The following is an 18,645-nucleotide window of genomic DNA, read 5'->3' as shown; positions in this document are numbered from 1 at the left end:
TTGATCTTGAGAGAACTGGAAGAGTTCAGCCTTAGTTGAAAATATAATCCTAATTTTCACTTCTGTTTTATGAAAATGACTCTGGTAGTTCTATAATATTAGTGCAGGTATATTTCTTGGACACATAAAACTTCCTCGATGCCAAAACATTCTTCAATTAAAATGATTTACTTGTGTGGTCTAAAATATTTTTCTTTAAAGTTCCTAATAAATATATACATTAATGCAAATTAGTGAGAACAAATAAATTATGATTTTTTTTAGGTTGAACGTAGTCTCCATACTTCTCTCCTTTGTTGCAGTTAAAATTTCTAGGAGATTGCTTTGGTATCTTAAGTCTATTTTATTTACTCAAATTGACAACTACAGGCTGCACTCACTATTATAGTCACTCTATTTTAATGCTAGGAATTACTTATTAAGGTTTCAAAGTTTGTTTCTTTCCTTTGGTTACACTTACAGTAGCATGCAAATTGATCCAATCAGAGGGAAGTTTTTTTTTATCTCTATGTTGAGGCTACATGCTTGACCACACCCATTCCTTAAGTTGTCTATGTAATATGAGGTTATTATTGTTCTTTGGTTATCTAGCAATTTTCACATTATAGATAATGTTTTGTTATAGTTTATTTCATTTTTTATTACAAAATCATATTTTTATATTTTTTGTTCTATGTATCTTGAATATATAATAAGTTACATAACTCCAAGAAAGCATTTGAAAACTGTTTCTCCTACTGAGCATGCCAATACAACACAACAAATAGCTTCTGAGTGTGATGTTGGACTAGGGACAGTGAATGTTGAGTGCTATTTTAAAACAATTTAAAGAAACTGGTTCCTTTTCACTTCAAAGGAAAAGGCAAATGTAGCCATAAAAGAAAATTACTCAAACAGGATCGGTTATTAGTGAGAAAATTAAACTTGATCCAAAATTATCTGCTGTGGACTTAAATTGAGAATTAGCAGCCAATGGACACGTGGCAACTGTTAGACGCTGACTTCTTGCATCTGGATGATAAGCTCATCGCCAGCTAAAAAGCAACCTTTAATACTAGCAATGTGCAAAAGGCTCTTGTGGGTCAAAGCATATGCTAACTGAACCAAAGAAGACTGGAAAAATGCTATGTTTTCTGACAAGTCACAGGTTTATGTTCAGAGGAAAAAGTACATTATATGAAATATAAATATAAATGTTCATTATATGAAAGTACATTACTGGCTCATCCAACAATCGGTTGAATAACTACAGAAAAAATGTTTCGGGTTGTTTCATATTTGAAGACCCATGTTCATTACTTCCAGTAGATGGTATGTTGAAAAGTGAGATAGATATATCAAGATTCTGAAGAAAAGGGATACGACACAACTTCAAAATAAATTACCACAAGGCAGCAGAGTGTTCCAACAAGATTTGGCATCATGCTGTAATGCCAAAAAAGTTTTGAAGAGTGAAATATTAAAGTGCTCCCGTGGGCAGCAGGCAACTTAACAGTCTTAAACCCAATTAAAAACCGTTGGGTAATAAATTCAAAAATGAATTGTTCCACAATAATTGACCTTATTAAAGCAATAATATCAGTAAGGTAACATGATGAAAAAATCAAAATAATGTACAGTACACTTGTTGAATTGATACCAAATAGTGTACGTGAAGTGATTAAGAATAAAGAACATATTAATTATTAGATATTAACAAATTGTACAAGTATGATTTGTTTTTCTAAATAAAGTTACTTCTTATTAAATAGCATCTGTTCAGATTAATCTGTACACTACTGTACTTGATACTGCTTTTTCTTTATTTTTGTATTATACTGAAGATGGATTGAAAAACAGAATTTCTATGATTATTCTTCATGAAAACAATTACACTTGACAAATTATTATTGAATCCAATGAAAGTTTAAGTATAATGAAATATAATCATAAAATTAAATAAGAGGCTATTTATTTTCAATAGAAAGATCACTGTGCTCAAAAGCAACTACTGCCAGAGACACAGGCCTTCAACATATAAATAATAATATTACTCCACCTATGATTAGTTTTAAGTTTAAAAAGGCAAGTATTCAAATTAAAATAAATTTACTCATTTTAATAATTATAAAAACAAATATAGTGCTAATGAAATAACATATCTCAATAGGGTATTAAATCTACCTGTCGTAAATCAATTAAAAATGCAGATAACTGTGATGCAACAGATTCAGTTGTTTGAATTCTTGTATGTATTTGATCTATTACATTAATTTTAGCTTTGTCAGCAGGCACATAGCTTCCAATGTGTGCAAGGTATGTAATAAGAGCAACCTATTAAAAAAAAATTAAGAAACTACATATTTTTTTTAAAGTCAAAACATTTTTACACTTACTGCTATTTCAGTCAAGTAATCACTAATAACATTACATCATCAGACTACTGTCATTGGCTACTTTATTTAATCTTGGTGTCCGGCTTCTACCAGTTTTGTTCTGTTGGAAATGACCCTAGGTGAAGTGGCACTTAGCTATTTCAAATGTGTAACATCTGTTAACTATATGACTACATTTTAAAATTGTTAAAAATTATAAATTAAAAATGCAGTGTTGAAAGTGAAAAGTGTATATCACTTTTAATAAGTTTCCAGTATAAATATTTAACATTACTCACCCTTTTCACTACCTTTTTATTTTTATTTTCTTATAACTATTATCATAATACCACTACTATTTTCTCAAATAATTTTCAACTTTTACAATATTTTTTAAAAACTAAAAAATGTTGTAATACAATGTCATAATATATCATTTTATTGAAATAAAAATTAAACAAAATACTAAGAGATGTGCATTAAAACTACAAAATGATAAATGTACACAGAGTATATAATAAAAAAGAAACATTACATAAGTTGACAGGTAGGAGATAAATTTAAATGCACTGTCAGTGCTGATAAAAATATAACTTCAATAAAGGGATTAATTCACTAGTACATTTATGTAACAAAAACAAAAGTTGACATAAATTTATGTTAAAGTATTAAATATTAAACTAAAAATTACTAAGAATAATATTTAATACACTATATATGTAATGAAATGTTTGGTCAAAATTTTTATCAAAAATAATCATAATTAAGGATAGATAATTAACACAAAATCAAAAAATGAAATACAAACATAAGGGTAATAACAAATAAGAAATTAGAACAAAATGTCTTATTAAAACTAATACAGAAAATTATTTTAGTCAGGAAAAATTATAATGGAACCTCTTCAGTCAAAAATGAATTAATAGAAAAGATATATGAAGAGATAGATAATTCAATCAATTATGTAAAAGTATATGATAATTTAATAATAACAGAAGCCTGGGTTCGGCAATAATTCAAGAAGGATGAAAAGTGAAAATGGTTGAAGATTACAGACTTGGTGAAAGAAGAAATCAGCTGAAAAAATTTTAATCTAAAAAAGAATTGATTGCAAACATCCTATTTAGAAATCATAAAAAAATATAAATGTGGTTGAGAGCAGGAGAAATGGGAAAATATCAGATAAATTACATATATATTGATTAGGTAGAGAACATATTTCAGAATCAAATTATGAACTCCAAAACATATCAGGAAGCAGACATTAATTCTGCCAAAGTTTTGCAATGACGAAGCATAAGTTGGAGTTTAAGAAATAAAAAAAAATCACAACAAAGAGATTGGATGTCGAAGATCTACAAGAGAGAAAGAAAACGATGTAAGTTAAAATTTGAACATATTTTAGGGTTGGCTACCCAAAAATATGTTCTTCTGTTGTTGTCGACAAGTTGCAACAACAGAAGATTAAGTTGAAAATAAATGGGTAAAGTAAATGGAATAAAAAAATTACAACCAAAGAGAAAATATTAAGAAGATCAGCAGGTAGAAATCCATAGATAATGAAAAATATAGTAAAACTGATGGATAAACTTAAAAAGAATAAAAAAATGAAAGATGAAGAAGACAGAAAATTATATCAATACACAGAAAATAAATTTTATTACACTATTTTTTGCATTAACTTTGCAATCCACTGTTCTCTTTTTGTATTAACAATAAATTTAGACAGGATCAATTTACTGTTAGGAAAGAAATTCAATCTGAAGACAAATAAGTGTGAAACAGAGGTAATGACATAAGACATAGAGGATATTAATGAGGAATGAAATAAGACAAATGAACATAGTATTCCAGAAGTGAGAGATAAATTAGTTATTAAGGTAATAAAATTACAAAGGGGGACAAAGTAACAGGCAGAAGAAGCAGACTGTCACTATAAGGAGCAACAAAAAAATAAGTCTAGTAATATCAAATTTAGATCCAAGAATAAGAAAAAATTCTTGAAAATGTTTGTGTGGAAGCATAGCAATTTGTTCATGAAACATGAACAATAGGGAATGTTTGGAACAATGAATTTAGTATTTCAGTATAATATTTTTTCTACATGTGTTAATATGTTTTTATATTTAGAATGATTTCACTACTGACTTTCATCACACTTCTGGTAAGGTTCGGCTGGTTACTGGTGTACATCCCCCACCACTGGTCTCTCTGTTGTGTAATAGTTTTTTAATGTGTTAGTCAGTCACAAAGTTATATTTGAATTGAATGGACGTGTGATCGGAATATTAAGCCGAGTCTACTCACATGAGTGTATATTATATTATAAGTTAATTATTACAATTGTTTCCCATATTTTGTTATTATAGTTATATGTGTTTTATTTATGTCATCATACCGACCCAGGGATTGAAATCAGGTACCTGTTTTATTTTATCTATACAGTCCACAAATTATCAACGTTTGTTTTACGCAATAAACAGGGTAAAGGAAAGGAAACTAGAGGCCTTTCAGATGTGATGTCACAAAATTTAAAAATTAGGTAGGTCAATAAAATTCAAAATAAGTAGGTATTAAAAAGGATATGAGAGGAAAATGTTTGTGACAGAATCTTACAAGATTCTAGCACAAATTTCTTAATAAAGAGAATCAGTTTATGGGCCATGCATTAAGAAACCCAGGTTTATCAATTTGGTGACAGAGGGACATGTAGAAGATATCACTAGATATCATTTAGAAAGTAAGCTATTGAGTAAGATAAATATTTTTATATGTAAAAGGGGCAATTGAGAATGTAGGATATAGCAAATACGCTGATGTTAAAAATTAACAAAAAACAGAAAGGAATTCCAACTTTCATTTTAAACTAATTATACACTAGTACATAAAAAACCTCTTGCTAGAGTAACCAAATATTTTACGAATCGCTAAAAAATAATTTATTACTATAAAGATTAAAATTATTTATGTTGAACAAAATTGTTTAGCAAGCTTGAATAATTTTAGTAAAATTAGTTTTACTGCATTATGTACTATTAATTTGTTATACTACAATAATATAAACATACCTGCTTCAAATAAATGCTTTTACCAGAACAATTAGGGCCAGTTAAAATTCTAATAAGACCAGTATTAGGACTAGAATATGTATCATTAGCAATAAAACTGGAAGTTAGAAGCTCTTGAAGTGGATGTCTTCCTCCAACTATTTCTAATAACTGTGTATCACTTTCAACAACTTCTGGTCGCACATAATTAAACTCCATAGCGACTTTGCTAAATGCTATTAAGCTGCATTAAAAAAAAAATTACACATAAAGTAAGGATTTTATATTTTAACTAAGACAACATCATGAGGAAAAACATTTACTAAGATGCCCAAAAGTAAAACTCACAATGATATACATAACACATATACCTCAATACTATTTTATTATGTTATAAAATAATAATGGTAGTAACTTAAAATAATACTTGAAAATTACTAAAAAAAAATTGCTGTTTGTATTTTATGAAAGAGAATATGGTAAATTAATTATTATTCAAATGTTTGTTACCTTTAACCATGATTTTGACCCCCTTTATCTTTTTCTAATTTTTTCTGATGTATAATCTATATGGATAGATTAGTAAAAAAAATAAAATATATAATAATGATTAATTTCTGACATTCTTTCAGTCATTATTTCATCCAGATCATTTTTTTTGTTAGAAAATGTACAACAATTTGTCAGAGTTATCAAGATCATTAAAAAAACTAATACTACCAAGATTCCAAGAACTTACATAATAATCATTTGGCAGAAAAAGTTAAACAAAGAACCAAAACTAATAGAGCACATAATAATCTTTATGTTGTATTAAAAAGATAATCTATGAGAGCAATTAACTGTGTGTACTGTCTTTATTTTTCTTTGTCGAGAAATGTTTTTATTACTTCACTAGTTTCATTTAAAAACTCATTCCACCGATTGTAGGTTTCAACTCTTAATCTATTTACAAAATCTTGCAGGTTAGTACACTTTGCTTTAACTTTCAATTATATTTCAATGAGTAATAAAATAAATTACACTGGACAACAAAATTTTATTTTTTGTTTGTTACAAGAATGTTAATAGCTGAATCTTATAGTATTTTGATGCTGATTTCAAGTATGGTAAGTTGTTTCTTTCTATCAAACATAGTTCTTTTGTAATTTGTTTTATAACTGACACAGTTTATTGTAAGAAAAAAGCATTGTGACAGTAGTATAACAATATTATACTTACAATTTCTTCATGCCTAAAATCTGCTTCTTTAAGATTTTCTAGTGAAGTTGTCTTGTAGGTCTTGGTTTGTAGGTCTGGACATCAGTCTTGGAATTTCAGCAGTATTCACCCAGCATTCTTGGGTTATATTTTCCTTTAAAGCGCATTTCCATGGTAGATATTTCCTGATGAAAGCATTCTGTACGTTCATCACTTACATCTTCAAGAATGATAGAGAAAAATTCAGATGAGAAACTAAGAAGTGGACCTTTAGTGACATATTACATCCAAGTGTTTTATAGTTTTTAGAAGATCAATTATAAGCTCTTTGTATTTATCTGGCCTGTAATGTTTTCCAAGGAAGTTAATTAAAAGATTTCCATGCAGCAACCTTACAATCATTCAAACTATCTTCAAATCCAATATCATTCATTAGTTTTCTTATTTGTAGTCCAATAAATATATCTTCCTTTATCTTAACATCAATTATATTAAAGAACTTGTTTTTTTAGAAAGTGAAATCCAGTCCCATCACAATCCATTGCTTTAACAAAATTTTTTTATTAAATGTAATTAATGAGTAGTGGCGGAAGGTAAACTTTTTTAGGTCAATCAATGTTTCTTTTTCAAATCAATTTTTTCAATCAATGTTTTTCTTTTTGACCACTTTTTTAAAATAAGATTCTTCTTATATCTGCTCTCCCACTCACACAAGAAGCAACAGAATTTAATGTACCCAAGTTGTAAACCAAATAACAGTGTTTTCACTTTCAGTCTCCATCAACATGTCATAGATATTTCTCATACAGAATCATATCCAACACAAGTTTCAAAGGACTCATTCATGTGAGCTGCATGAGCTAAAGTGATTGATGGGATACTATTTCCAATATGACAAAGGACTGCTTTCAAAGTACGCTATAAGGAGTCTATAAATACAACAATCACCAAGATGGTGCACATGTCCCAAATCTTCTAGTAAAGATTCAACATCATTACAGAAAACTAAATCTTCATAGTGGAAGAAGAAACGTTCTAACTGACGTTGTCTGTCATGGAAAGCACTATTTAAATATTCTGAGGTAAAGATTTCATCTTTTCAGTCATGATAGGAGAATTTCTGCTTGATTCTTGGATAAATTTAGATCACTAAAGAGATCATTTAATTCTGACTGATTAATTAGGTGTAGTTCAGTATTTGTATTTTCTAAAAAGTCGGGTTTCTCCTTAGTTCATCATCTGATAAATCAGTGCAATCTTCAACATCAACCACTTCAACTTTGTCTAATTCCTATGTTTTTGGTTGTACTACAATTTGAAACTGTGGACTGTGAGGCACTGGTGTTGTAGCAGAGGGAATATCAGGATATTTAACAGTATATCTAGTCTTAGCTGTTATCCCTGATATTTACATTACACAAACGTGACAGTTCATGAAATGATTCTTTGGTTCTTTCCAAACCATTAGAATTGCAAATATCATGTGATGATATCCATTCAAACAACCAGTCAACAACATCACACATGAATTGCAGCAAACATGAGGATCCCAGAGCCTATCCTGATCACCTACTTATCAACCAAAATATAGTTCATATTTTTTTATCAGTGAAGTTATATTTATCCTCTAGACTTTAATGTTACCTCACCACAAATGCAACAGAAATTGTCTGGATGATTAATGCAACTGTGTGGCATTTTTATTAAAACAATCTCTACAATACAATCATATAAACAAACATATAATACAAAAACATACTATAAAATTTTAAAAACTTTACACATACTTAATATACTTTATGGGGAAAATTAAAATCACAAACTGGTAGGAAAAGTAACTGTATCACTAAATGTTACACACATGAGTGCCTGCACTTGAGTGATGTAATTGAGATTTTCCTTTTTCAACACTGTTTATTATTTATAGTATTACATCTCCAGCACTTATGCATCAAAACAAAATTCATACATGTTGTGCAATGTGTGACATTTTTCCTGAAGGCACAAATAAGTGTTGTCATCAGCGCCTAAACACAATATCTATAAAGTAAATAAATATTAAAAATTAAATTAAAAACCAAAACCCAGTAATATAAAAACACAGTGTAAATGGAAAACACCTGTGACATATGCTGAAAGTGAAATAAAACCACAATGAAATATTATATTAATAATCTAAATTTAAACAATAAAATTACCATCTGCTATATGCCAAGTGGCATAAATAGTTGAAACATACTATAATAAAAATCAAATATTTGAATATAAATGGATAGCCTTAAGAGATTGTAAAACATCTGATAACATTGTCTCATTGTTCCCTAAGATATTTCAGAAGTTAGCTCCTACTTTAAACTTCTGGACAAATGGGTGACATAATTTAATTTAAAAAGAAAACATGACTTGAATCATATGTGTATCACTTGTAATCATTTTAATTACTTTGTAAATAATAGTGCTTATTTGTCAAGGTTATTTATCAACTCAAATAAATTATAGTTTATTTAGCAACTTAACTGCTGCAATAAATAACATATTGTACTAGCATCATTCATGCACATGTACTTGCTGTAAAATAGGATGAACAGTTACAAAAAGTTCAAGGAAAATTCTGAGTTTGTATTCTGAATCAGTATCTAAAAAAAAGATTCAGCATGTATCAAAATCATGTAATAAAACATGTAACAAAATTATTGTTGACTGTTGTTTGCAATAATGAATATAATTTTCAGTTATTACTATACACTTTCTAAAGTAATTACTTAGCATTTGTGGATAAAAATAAAATAATAAATGAAAGCTCATTTATATAAACATATAAATATATTTAAAATATTAATTTATATGCCGCATTAATATAGGAGAATCAGCATTATGCAAAATCAAGAATCCAGATATTTATTTATGTGAATTTTAATTATTTGTTAAGAAAATGTAGAAAATAGGAAGGAAATAATTCTTGTTTCATATTAAAATTTCATTAGAAATCACAATACAAAAATGCACTTTTTTTACTTTGTAATAATTTTTTATTAGCATGCATTACAAAAAATTGTTTTTCAAAATACGAGGACAGACAATTATAAAAAAATGCTGCTTCAAAAAGTGAAGCAAGATAACAAAACAAATCCATGAATGCAAAAAAACTGGTGTTAATAGATGCATCAATTCAGTAAATTAAAACTTCAACATACATGAAAACACATGTGGTCAAGCTGATAACTCCCTCCTTTTTTATATGCCAAGAACTAGTAATAATCTTTCAGAAGAAAAAGTTAATCAAACTATTAATATGCTAATAAAGCATATTGTCTTATATCATATTAAAAAAACAACAGAGCAACGTGAATAATTAGATCATTATGCACAGTAATTAAATCTGTCAGTTAAAACTTTTCATAAATTTTTCATAGGAATAGTATATATTTCAAATTTATATACTGGTTCCCCTTTTGACACAAGGAAGTTGGTAACAGTATATCATTGCAAGAGTTGATAAAGAGTGGCTAATTAATATTTTCAGTACTTCTTACAGCTGAATAAAATAGTAAATATTATATCATGCAACTAACACACAATTAAAATTCAATAATTAACATCAGTTTCTACGATGACCAACCACTACAGTAGAAAAATACAATCTTTACCATTCATCCAGAAAGTTCTGGATTCAAATGCTAAGCAGGCTTGATGTTTTTCATACACTATAAAATCATTTTAAAATTATATGCCCTAGCTTTATTTAACTAGTAAATAAGATACAAAAAAGAGAAAAATCAGAATACATACCAATCTAGTTCAATAATTGGCTCAAGAATAGATAACAATGGTTGTATATTTTTTTTTATATAATTCAAAAGGTGCAACATTATTTTAGATTCTTGTTCAATTATTTTTACCCAAACATCACCAATTAATTGATCCAATTCTGTGAATAAATTAGTTTAAAGAGTTAATGAGAGCTTTCTTATATAAGAATAAAATAAATTATTTAAATCAAATATAACCAACTCTAACAAACATATCAAAAATATTAAAAAAATATCTTCAATTTTATAAATGTTACCTTTTTGAAGTGAGAGATGTCAGATTACAAACAGCTAAAAACTTAATAATCCTTAAGTTGCCACGGAATTCAAAAAATTGATTATTCCTTCACTTTTTATTAATTTTTTAAAAGGTAGTCTTATTTTATTTTACAATTTTTAGTTTTATATTAATTTATATTAAATTAAATTATAAATTTTACACTATCTGCTTGATAAAGAGCCACTCAAAAGAATCAGGATGTGAATTGTACTGACTTGCTTCTCCACAAATCACTGTATATGTATTTTGAAAAGTATGATTATATTAAAAAATGATTATATCAGGGTGAAGCCCACACTTCCTACGCTCTTTCCGTTTAGCATTAGTGCATTCTTATCTACTGGTACTACAAAGAGGTTAGCTTTCATCTCTTAATGTTTATAAACCCTAATTGTCTTTAATAACTAGACAAACAATTGATTTAAAAAAAGAGATTGTACAGCAATCTACTTAAAATCAGAATACTTTTGAAACGAGCCATTAGTATCATACCAGTTTGTAATACATATTTAAAAAAAAAAACCACACTAAGATGCTCAGGTTGATATCCTCAACCAAAAACCAATAAAAAAAAAACAGGAATTAATCAACATTAAAAAAAAAACATTAGAAAAAAGTTATTTATTTTTTTATCAACTTGAAATTAATTATGAAAATTGCAATAAGTGTCTTGGATCAGGTAGCTATATTTTATATACGTACATATTATATGAAATACAAACCACCAAAGTACAGAAATTAGATAAGTTAAACTTATCACATTAATTTCCAGTAACTGATTTTCACAGTATCCTGCATCTTCAGTGGGTCATATTAACTTATCTAATTACTGTGTTTTGGTAGTTTATATTTCATATAATGTTAAATTTGATTAACACAGTGATCAAAATATTAATGAATTATTTGAATATATGTGTATGTTAACTGTATTAAAAAATACTCATGGAGACCTATATGTATCTCAATTCTAGAATGAACTTTCTGTGAAATTGTACAAGAAAGAGAATCTCTTTTGATTAAGTCCATAGGAACAGCTTCTCCAGCAAACCACACAAATACAGCGACTCCTTCATGGCCTTATGATGGAGGCACTGTATGTTTGGCCAAAATCCACAAAACACCACTAGGAAGTTAGTTTACCGATGGAAAAAGAAAAGGTTGGATAATAAGAAAGGGACAATCTACCTACAGAGGAACTGCAAAACAAGATAAACAATCTCATCCATGTAGCATCTCAGAGCTTCTTTTCAGACTGTGGCTTCCATTCCAAATATAATCTTTCTAGAGATTGAGTATTTTTACTCACAAAGAACGACTGTGAAATATCAAACTGTTGATTAATCAACAGTGACAGTCAGTGTAACTACTGTGACAAATAAAATATGCTGCAATAAATTATACTTTTTCTCCGGATACTTTCTTTTTTTATTGATGTTACTGAGAAAAGGCTCAAGTTTTCTTAAGGAAAGTTATTGCTCATCAGTTTTACAAGCTATGTGGAAACATTCAACTGAACAAAATCAACTACACAGCCATAGAGTAAATATATTACACCATTGGAGTAATATATTTTCACTCACTACTAGGCAATACATTTTTTTTTTACTTTCCCAGCTATAGCAATATTCATCCTCTGAAATGGTACCTTACGGTAGTTCCAGAAGCTGAATAGAAAAAGAAAAAAGCTATAGCAATATATGCTGCTATAACAAAAAAAGAAAGTATGTAGATCAGTCAAAGCAAATCTATAAAATTGGCCTTTTTTAAGTTTTGTATCTTAAGGAGACATTTACAAAAAAAAAATTGTTAACAAAAAAAATAGATTTAAATAAATTGTAATCTGTGAAAAGTTTTTTTTATTCCAATGCTCTCAAATTCAAAAAATCTATTTTTGTCAGATGGACATTTGTGTGTATGTATGTATGTACATAAGTGTATTGGCCTGTATTTGGTCTTATAACTCTGGAACCTGTTGACTGATTTTCTTCAAACTTGGTATACAGGTATTACCTTGGGGGGAAAAGAATGTTTTAATTTTTTTCAAAAATTGGAAAAATGGTGTTATAAAATCAAATAAAAAATCAAATCTTTATTGGGTCATTTTAGCAAAAACGATTTCATACAAAAGTAGAAGTTTTTTATCAAGATCACAAATTTTATCAATGATTTTTATTTAACATTAACCCCCTCTCCAAAATATGACTTTATATATTTTTCTTTAGAAAAGGAGTTAATGGAAGTTTTTTGCATCTATATTTTCTTTATCAATAGGCCTTCAAAACGTTTTTGCCCATCCTACACTAATGATCTGTGGTAACAAAAAGTTTTTTACATTAAATCCAACTCAAAAGTTAACTATCAAATTTAAAATTTAAAACTTTCAACTTTCTGAGAGCCAAAAATGTTCACCCCTTCCTAGAAAATTACAATGTTGTTTATTTAGAATTATGGATGAATGTTTGTATTTTTTAAACAATGTTAAGAAGTTCTTTTTTTAAATTTATGAGGCACCATTCAAAAGTAAGGGCGATCAGTAACAGAATGAGAACAGTTGAAAACATGAACAATTTATTAATAGTTTCAAATACTTACAAATTTTCTTTATTTTTCTACATAATCACCATTTCATTTCAAATACTTTTGATATCATGAAACAAGCTTCTTCAAACCCATTGCATAAAATTCCATTGCCTGGGATTGTATGTAGCCGCTTTGCACCAAGATTTTCAACTCTTAATTTTCCTCGAATTATTGAAACGCAAGTCAGTTTTTTAGATGTAGGAAGAGATGGTAGTCACTGGGCGTGAGATTAAGACTGTAAGGGGAATGATAAAAAATCTCCCATCCAAATTTTTGAATTGTTTCTGTTGTGCAAGCAGCCATGTGTAGACATGTGTTATCGTGAAGAAGAACAATTCCTGATCTCAACGTTCCCCAATGTCAGTTTTGAATGGCAAAACACAGTTTAAAAAGTGTTTCACAATATACTTGTGATGTGATGGGTGTTCCAGGTTCCATGAAATCAACCAAAGCACACCCTTTTGGTCCCACAATACAGTTGCCATGATTTTCCTTTGAAAGAGGGTATCATTTTTTTTAGTAGGTGAACCGGAATGATGCCACTGTATAGATTGTTGTTTTGTCTTACCATTGACTAATGGGGATGAAACATGGGTTTCATCCCCAGTGACGAACGATTTGGGAGATAAAACTTTCCACAAGTATAGAAATAATCAATTTTTTTTTATATATATATTTTTTTAATTATGTATCATAGAATTACAAATAAATATTTTTACAAAAAATATGAAAAAAATTCATAATTTTGGTTATTGTTTTTTAATAAAAAGTAATTATTTTATCATAAAGATACAATTAGAACTTAAAATGATTGAACTAAATTGTCAATTTATATTAATTGTATATTCAATTTTTCTAATCCAATTTGAACAAATAAATTTTGTTCACCATAAAATTCTTAACATTTTAGTTAATAAAAATACAATTTGAGAGCCTAATAATTATTGTGATGAATTAAAAATTATAAGTAAGAGGAAGATAAACATATTTATTTATTTATTTAATTACGTACTTTTTGTGTAAACATGTACTCCAAACATTATTAACATTTCTCAGTCCATTTTTGAGAATTTGAGATGAGTTAATTTCTATTTAATGTATATTTATATGTATATGTATTTTATGTATATTTTATACCTTGTATTAACAAGGTAGAATGTTTATTCTTTTTTACTGTTTTGTTAATTTTAATGTTACAAATCACTTTCTGAAATTTCTGCACCATCTCTCAGGAAACTTCCTGAAATATATAAATATACTTTTTTTTTCTAAATTCAATCTTTTCAAGACCTGTATCACCTCTGTACTAATAAATACATAATGTCATGTAAAACAATCTCATCCACCCAAGTACAGAATTAAGAAATATCTTGCCTATATTATTTATTTATTAAGAAATATCTTAATATCTTAAGAATTATCTGATTTTGTTGTTTTTCTACAAAAGTACTTTCACGGGATCCCACATCATCAGTTGTATGTAAAAAACTTTTTGTATAATTAAATATTAAACATAAAAAATATTAAAAGATTAAAATTAAAAATAGAAATTAAAAAAATTTTAAACATTAAAAAGTTAAAAAATAAAAGATTAAAATACAAACACATATGCAAGGTATACAGAGTCAATTGAGTAACACACATGTGGTCAGCCAAATACAATACTGATACTATTTAAGTAAATGAATATTCTATATAATATCTATGAAAGTGCTGCTATCTGTTACAGCTTTTATAACCAGATCTCTCTCAAAATCTGTCTGCAAGTTGATCAAGTTAAATTTTTGCGTGTATGTATATATATATAATATTCTTCTAAAAAATCAAAATTTTTATTTATATTGCCTTATTTAATCTCTAAAATTTCTAAATTGATATTAACATCAGAGATAGAATGTTTATTGTTTATAAGATGATCCGCAACATTAGAAAAGCCGAATTTTTTATTTTTATAATGCCTAAAATGTTCACAATCTGGCCTTAAATGATCTATTGGTTTTACCCATGTAAATAGCCTCACAATTATTACATTTTATCTTATAAAAACCAGATAAATTGCATAAATCAGTGTTATTGTTTAGTAAATATTTTATTACGTGGTTGTTAGTTTTGTATGCAGGTTTAAATTTATCCTTGTCATAAACTTTGGTTATATTTTCAACAATATTAGTATATGAATATTTTAAGTAAATGTTATCAACCTTCTGTGTATTATGTAATGGTTTTAAAGTTATTGTAGTATTAAGTTTTGAAACTTTTTTTTATATGCTATCAATTAACAAAGAACTATACCCATTTTTAATTGCAATTTGCTTTATATTTATTTCTGTGTTTAATTTTTCTTTGTTATTTTGTGTATAATGGATGGTTCTATTAATCATATTTGTATATAAGTTAATTTTATGAGACCAATGATGCTTTGATTTTTTATGAATTTTTGTTTTATTGGCTATACGTTTTCTGTATACCGAAGTTATAATTTGATTATTTTTGTTAATTTCAATACTAACACTATTTATGTTTAATATCTAACTAACATCTGACTATTTATGTTTAATAATTATACAAAAAGTTTTTTACATACAACTGATGATGTGGGATCCGTGAAAGTACTCTTGCAAAAAAACAACAAAATAAGGTAAGATATTTCTTAATTCTGTACTTGGGTGGATCAAGTTGTTTTACATTACATATATATATATATATATATGTGTGTGTGTGTGTGTGTGTGTGTGTGTGTGTGTGTGTGCACTTTCACACATGAATGTGTAAATTTATGACAGACAGATGTTGGGGTCAAATGAAATTACAACTAAAGAGAACTGTAACTGTAAATGAATATAATCAGTACCTTTTCAGTACATAGAACATTAAACTCATGGGAATAAAATTTATTTTATTTTATTCAATAAGATTTTACAAAAAAATTATTTTAATAAAATTAAAGTTCAGGAAATAAAAAAGTTAAGAGAACAAGTATACAAGGGAAAAACCAGAGAACTAACTAAATAAATACAGTCAACTGCATAAGTAAGCAAACAAATAAAAAAGCTTTGAAACATACCATAACAACAAGCTGTTTTAAAATAAGCCACACCATTTGCCATAAACTGTTAAAATAAAAACAACAAAGCAAATAAATAATTAATTTATTTAATAGAAAAACATTAATCTGATTTTTTAATTTGTTAAATAAACTGAAAAAAACCAAATATCCTTATTTTACTGCAAATAGTAACTGTAATTCTACAACAAAAATATATAAAGAAAAAAAATCATGTTCATCAATTTTCACTATGATAATAATATAATAAGAGTATGATTATTATTATTATCAGCTGGTTTCCTGCCAACTCTTCAAACTTTATCTTAAAAATTTCATTTATCTTATCTTTGACTAATTTATATATAGAAATCCATTCTGGTATTGAGAAGCAATTGACTAATAGAATTAATAATATGGAATAGGATTCAGAACTACAGAATGGATACACAGTTTACATGCTAAAACAGAGGTTCCTCCATAAAGTTCAGAAGTAAGACTGGAACAATTATCTCATTTCACAGTGAATGACACAAAGAAATTATATGATTACCATAACATCTCTTTAATTTTCCTCATCTATGATAATGAGTTGCCTACTGAGGTTGGTTTGGCTGGAGTTATTTATAAACCCTTTCCTCAGACAGAAAATGAAGTCTGCAAACAAGCTCAAAGTATATTTGCTACTTCATTGGGTATTATTACCTCCCCACCCTGATAGAGCCAGTGCAGTGAGTAGCACAGTTCTTAAGGTAAACATCAGAAGGAAAAAAATTAAATCAGAGAGTTAGAGGTAGGAGAGAGAGAAGTCAATCAATCAACCCAGAGAGGTTTTATCACCTCTTGAGAGACATTTGTCATGTAATTGATTATTTAAAATTGAATTTTAATTCCTCGCAGGAAAATCAGGGTACTGGTATAGCTGTTTAACTGTTAGTATTCCTGTAATATATGCTTGATATGTTAACTTTAAAACATTCTACTTTAAAAAGGAAGTTTCTACAATATAGTACTTAATGAATTATAACTGGAAATTTCTGATATCAATAAATATACTGATTTCAAAAGGGTTTACTACCTTGGGTCCACCATACTGAAACCCTAAAGGAAATCAGTCTGATTAAATATAGTTAAAACTCTTAGAACATTATTACAAAAGTAATATGAATCCGGTAATTTTCACTATCTTCAGTTCATTTTACTAATATCTTTTAAAAAAGAGCTGATTTTATTGAAATTGATACAACTGGAACATAAGATTCTTATAAACTGAAGGCTGATTTCAGTGCATTCCTGATATACAAGTCTAATATCCAAAAAGGCCACTGTATTAAAATTATTAAAAAACATAAAATTGCTATATATAACTATTAATTAAAAAGTATTAAATTATTATATAACTAATGCATGACTAACAAATGACACACAATTTCATAAGTACCATAGTAGTTAAAAAAAAAAAAAAAACATTACAAGTTGAGACATTTATTCATTTGAGAATGTCTTATAATTTCTTAAACATGTAAATGAATTATAATTACCCTTAAATTAAGTCCAGGTATTCTTTTAATTTCATCATCAAACATTTGCTCTTTCCATTCACTAACTGCAAGCATATAGCCTACTTCTGGTAAATAAATCATGTAATAAGTTTCTGCACACAATGGTACATCTTCTACTTCTCTCTCCATTAACTGACTTAACATTGATGGCAATCTGTTGTATTCTTCCTTCACTGAAAGTCCAAAAAAACAAGATAAACACAGATATAGAATTATACTGTTGTTAATTGTTATACAAATATTTGAATTCCTCCAACCTCCATGGCTAGTAGGTAGCATATCGGCATCTCATGCAGAGGTCCTGGGTTCAAATCCTGGTCGGGCGTAGCATCTTTCATAATCTATCAATTTCACCAGGCTAATGATTATAGCTGCTGATGCTCACTCTTTCATAACAAAAAAAATTACATAAAATATAATAAATATATATATTATTGCCACATACATGCCGAGCCTCAAACGCAATGCTAGCAACTCAGATGTCAACGGAAGTACAGTATACGTACACGCTGGCACAAGCACCACACCCCTACCAACCTTGCTGACTGTGTAACTCTCAGCGGCGATGCAGCCCCACAACTCACCTATAAAAGAGTGAACGACAGAGTGAATTTTTGATTCATCACCGACTACCACCTGAAGAAGAAGCAGAAGAAAGAAGTTGCTGGCTCAATGTGGGACCTCCTGGCAGATGCTAACATCCCTACCAGAGCAGCAGGCTCAGCTGGCCCACCAAGGGAGCCACTCCACTAAGTGTGGACTATTATTTC

At 28.1% G+C, this 18,645-nt stretch overlaps 1 protein-coding gene across 1 annotated transcript in view; it reads right to left on the bottom strand.

The window, feature by feature from the left end:
* The window catches only part of LOC142320906 (mutS protein homolog 5-like), a 52,448-nt gene that overhangs the window by 14,275 nt on the left and 19,528 nt on the right, over nucleotides 1-18,645 (bottom strand). The window contains exons 4-8 of the mRNA XM_075358887.1: nucleotides 17,855-18,048; nucleotides 16,335-16,380; nucleotides 10,391-10,529; nucleotides 5,423-5,645; nucleotides 2,164-2,313 (exon numbers count right to left, since the gene is read on the bottom strand). Of these exons, the coding sequence (XP_075215002.1) occupies nucleotides 2,164-2,313; nucleotides 5,423-5,645; nucleotides 10,391-10,529; nucleotides 16,335-16,380; nucleotides 17,855-18,048 (752 nt within the window). The remainder of the gene's footprint in view (nucleotides 1-2,163; nucleotides 2,314-5,422; nucleotides 5,646-10,390; nucleotides 10,530-16,334; nucleotides 16,381-17,854; nucleotides 18,049-18,645) is intronic.

The sequence above is a fragment of the Lycorma delicatula genome, chromosome 3 (assembly GCF_047948215.1).
Source record: "Lycorma delicatula isolate Av1 chromosome 3, ASM4794821v1, whole genome shotgun sequence".
Lineage (NCBI taxonomy): Eukaryota > Metazoa > Arthropoda > Insecta > Hemiptera > Fulgoridae > Lycorma > Lycorma delicatula.
This window is presented reverse-complemented; position numbering and strand designations above follow the sequence as displayed.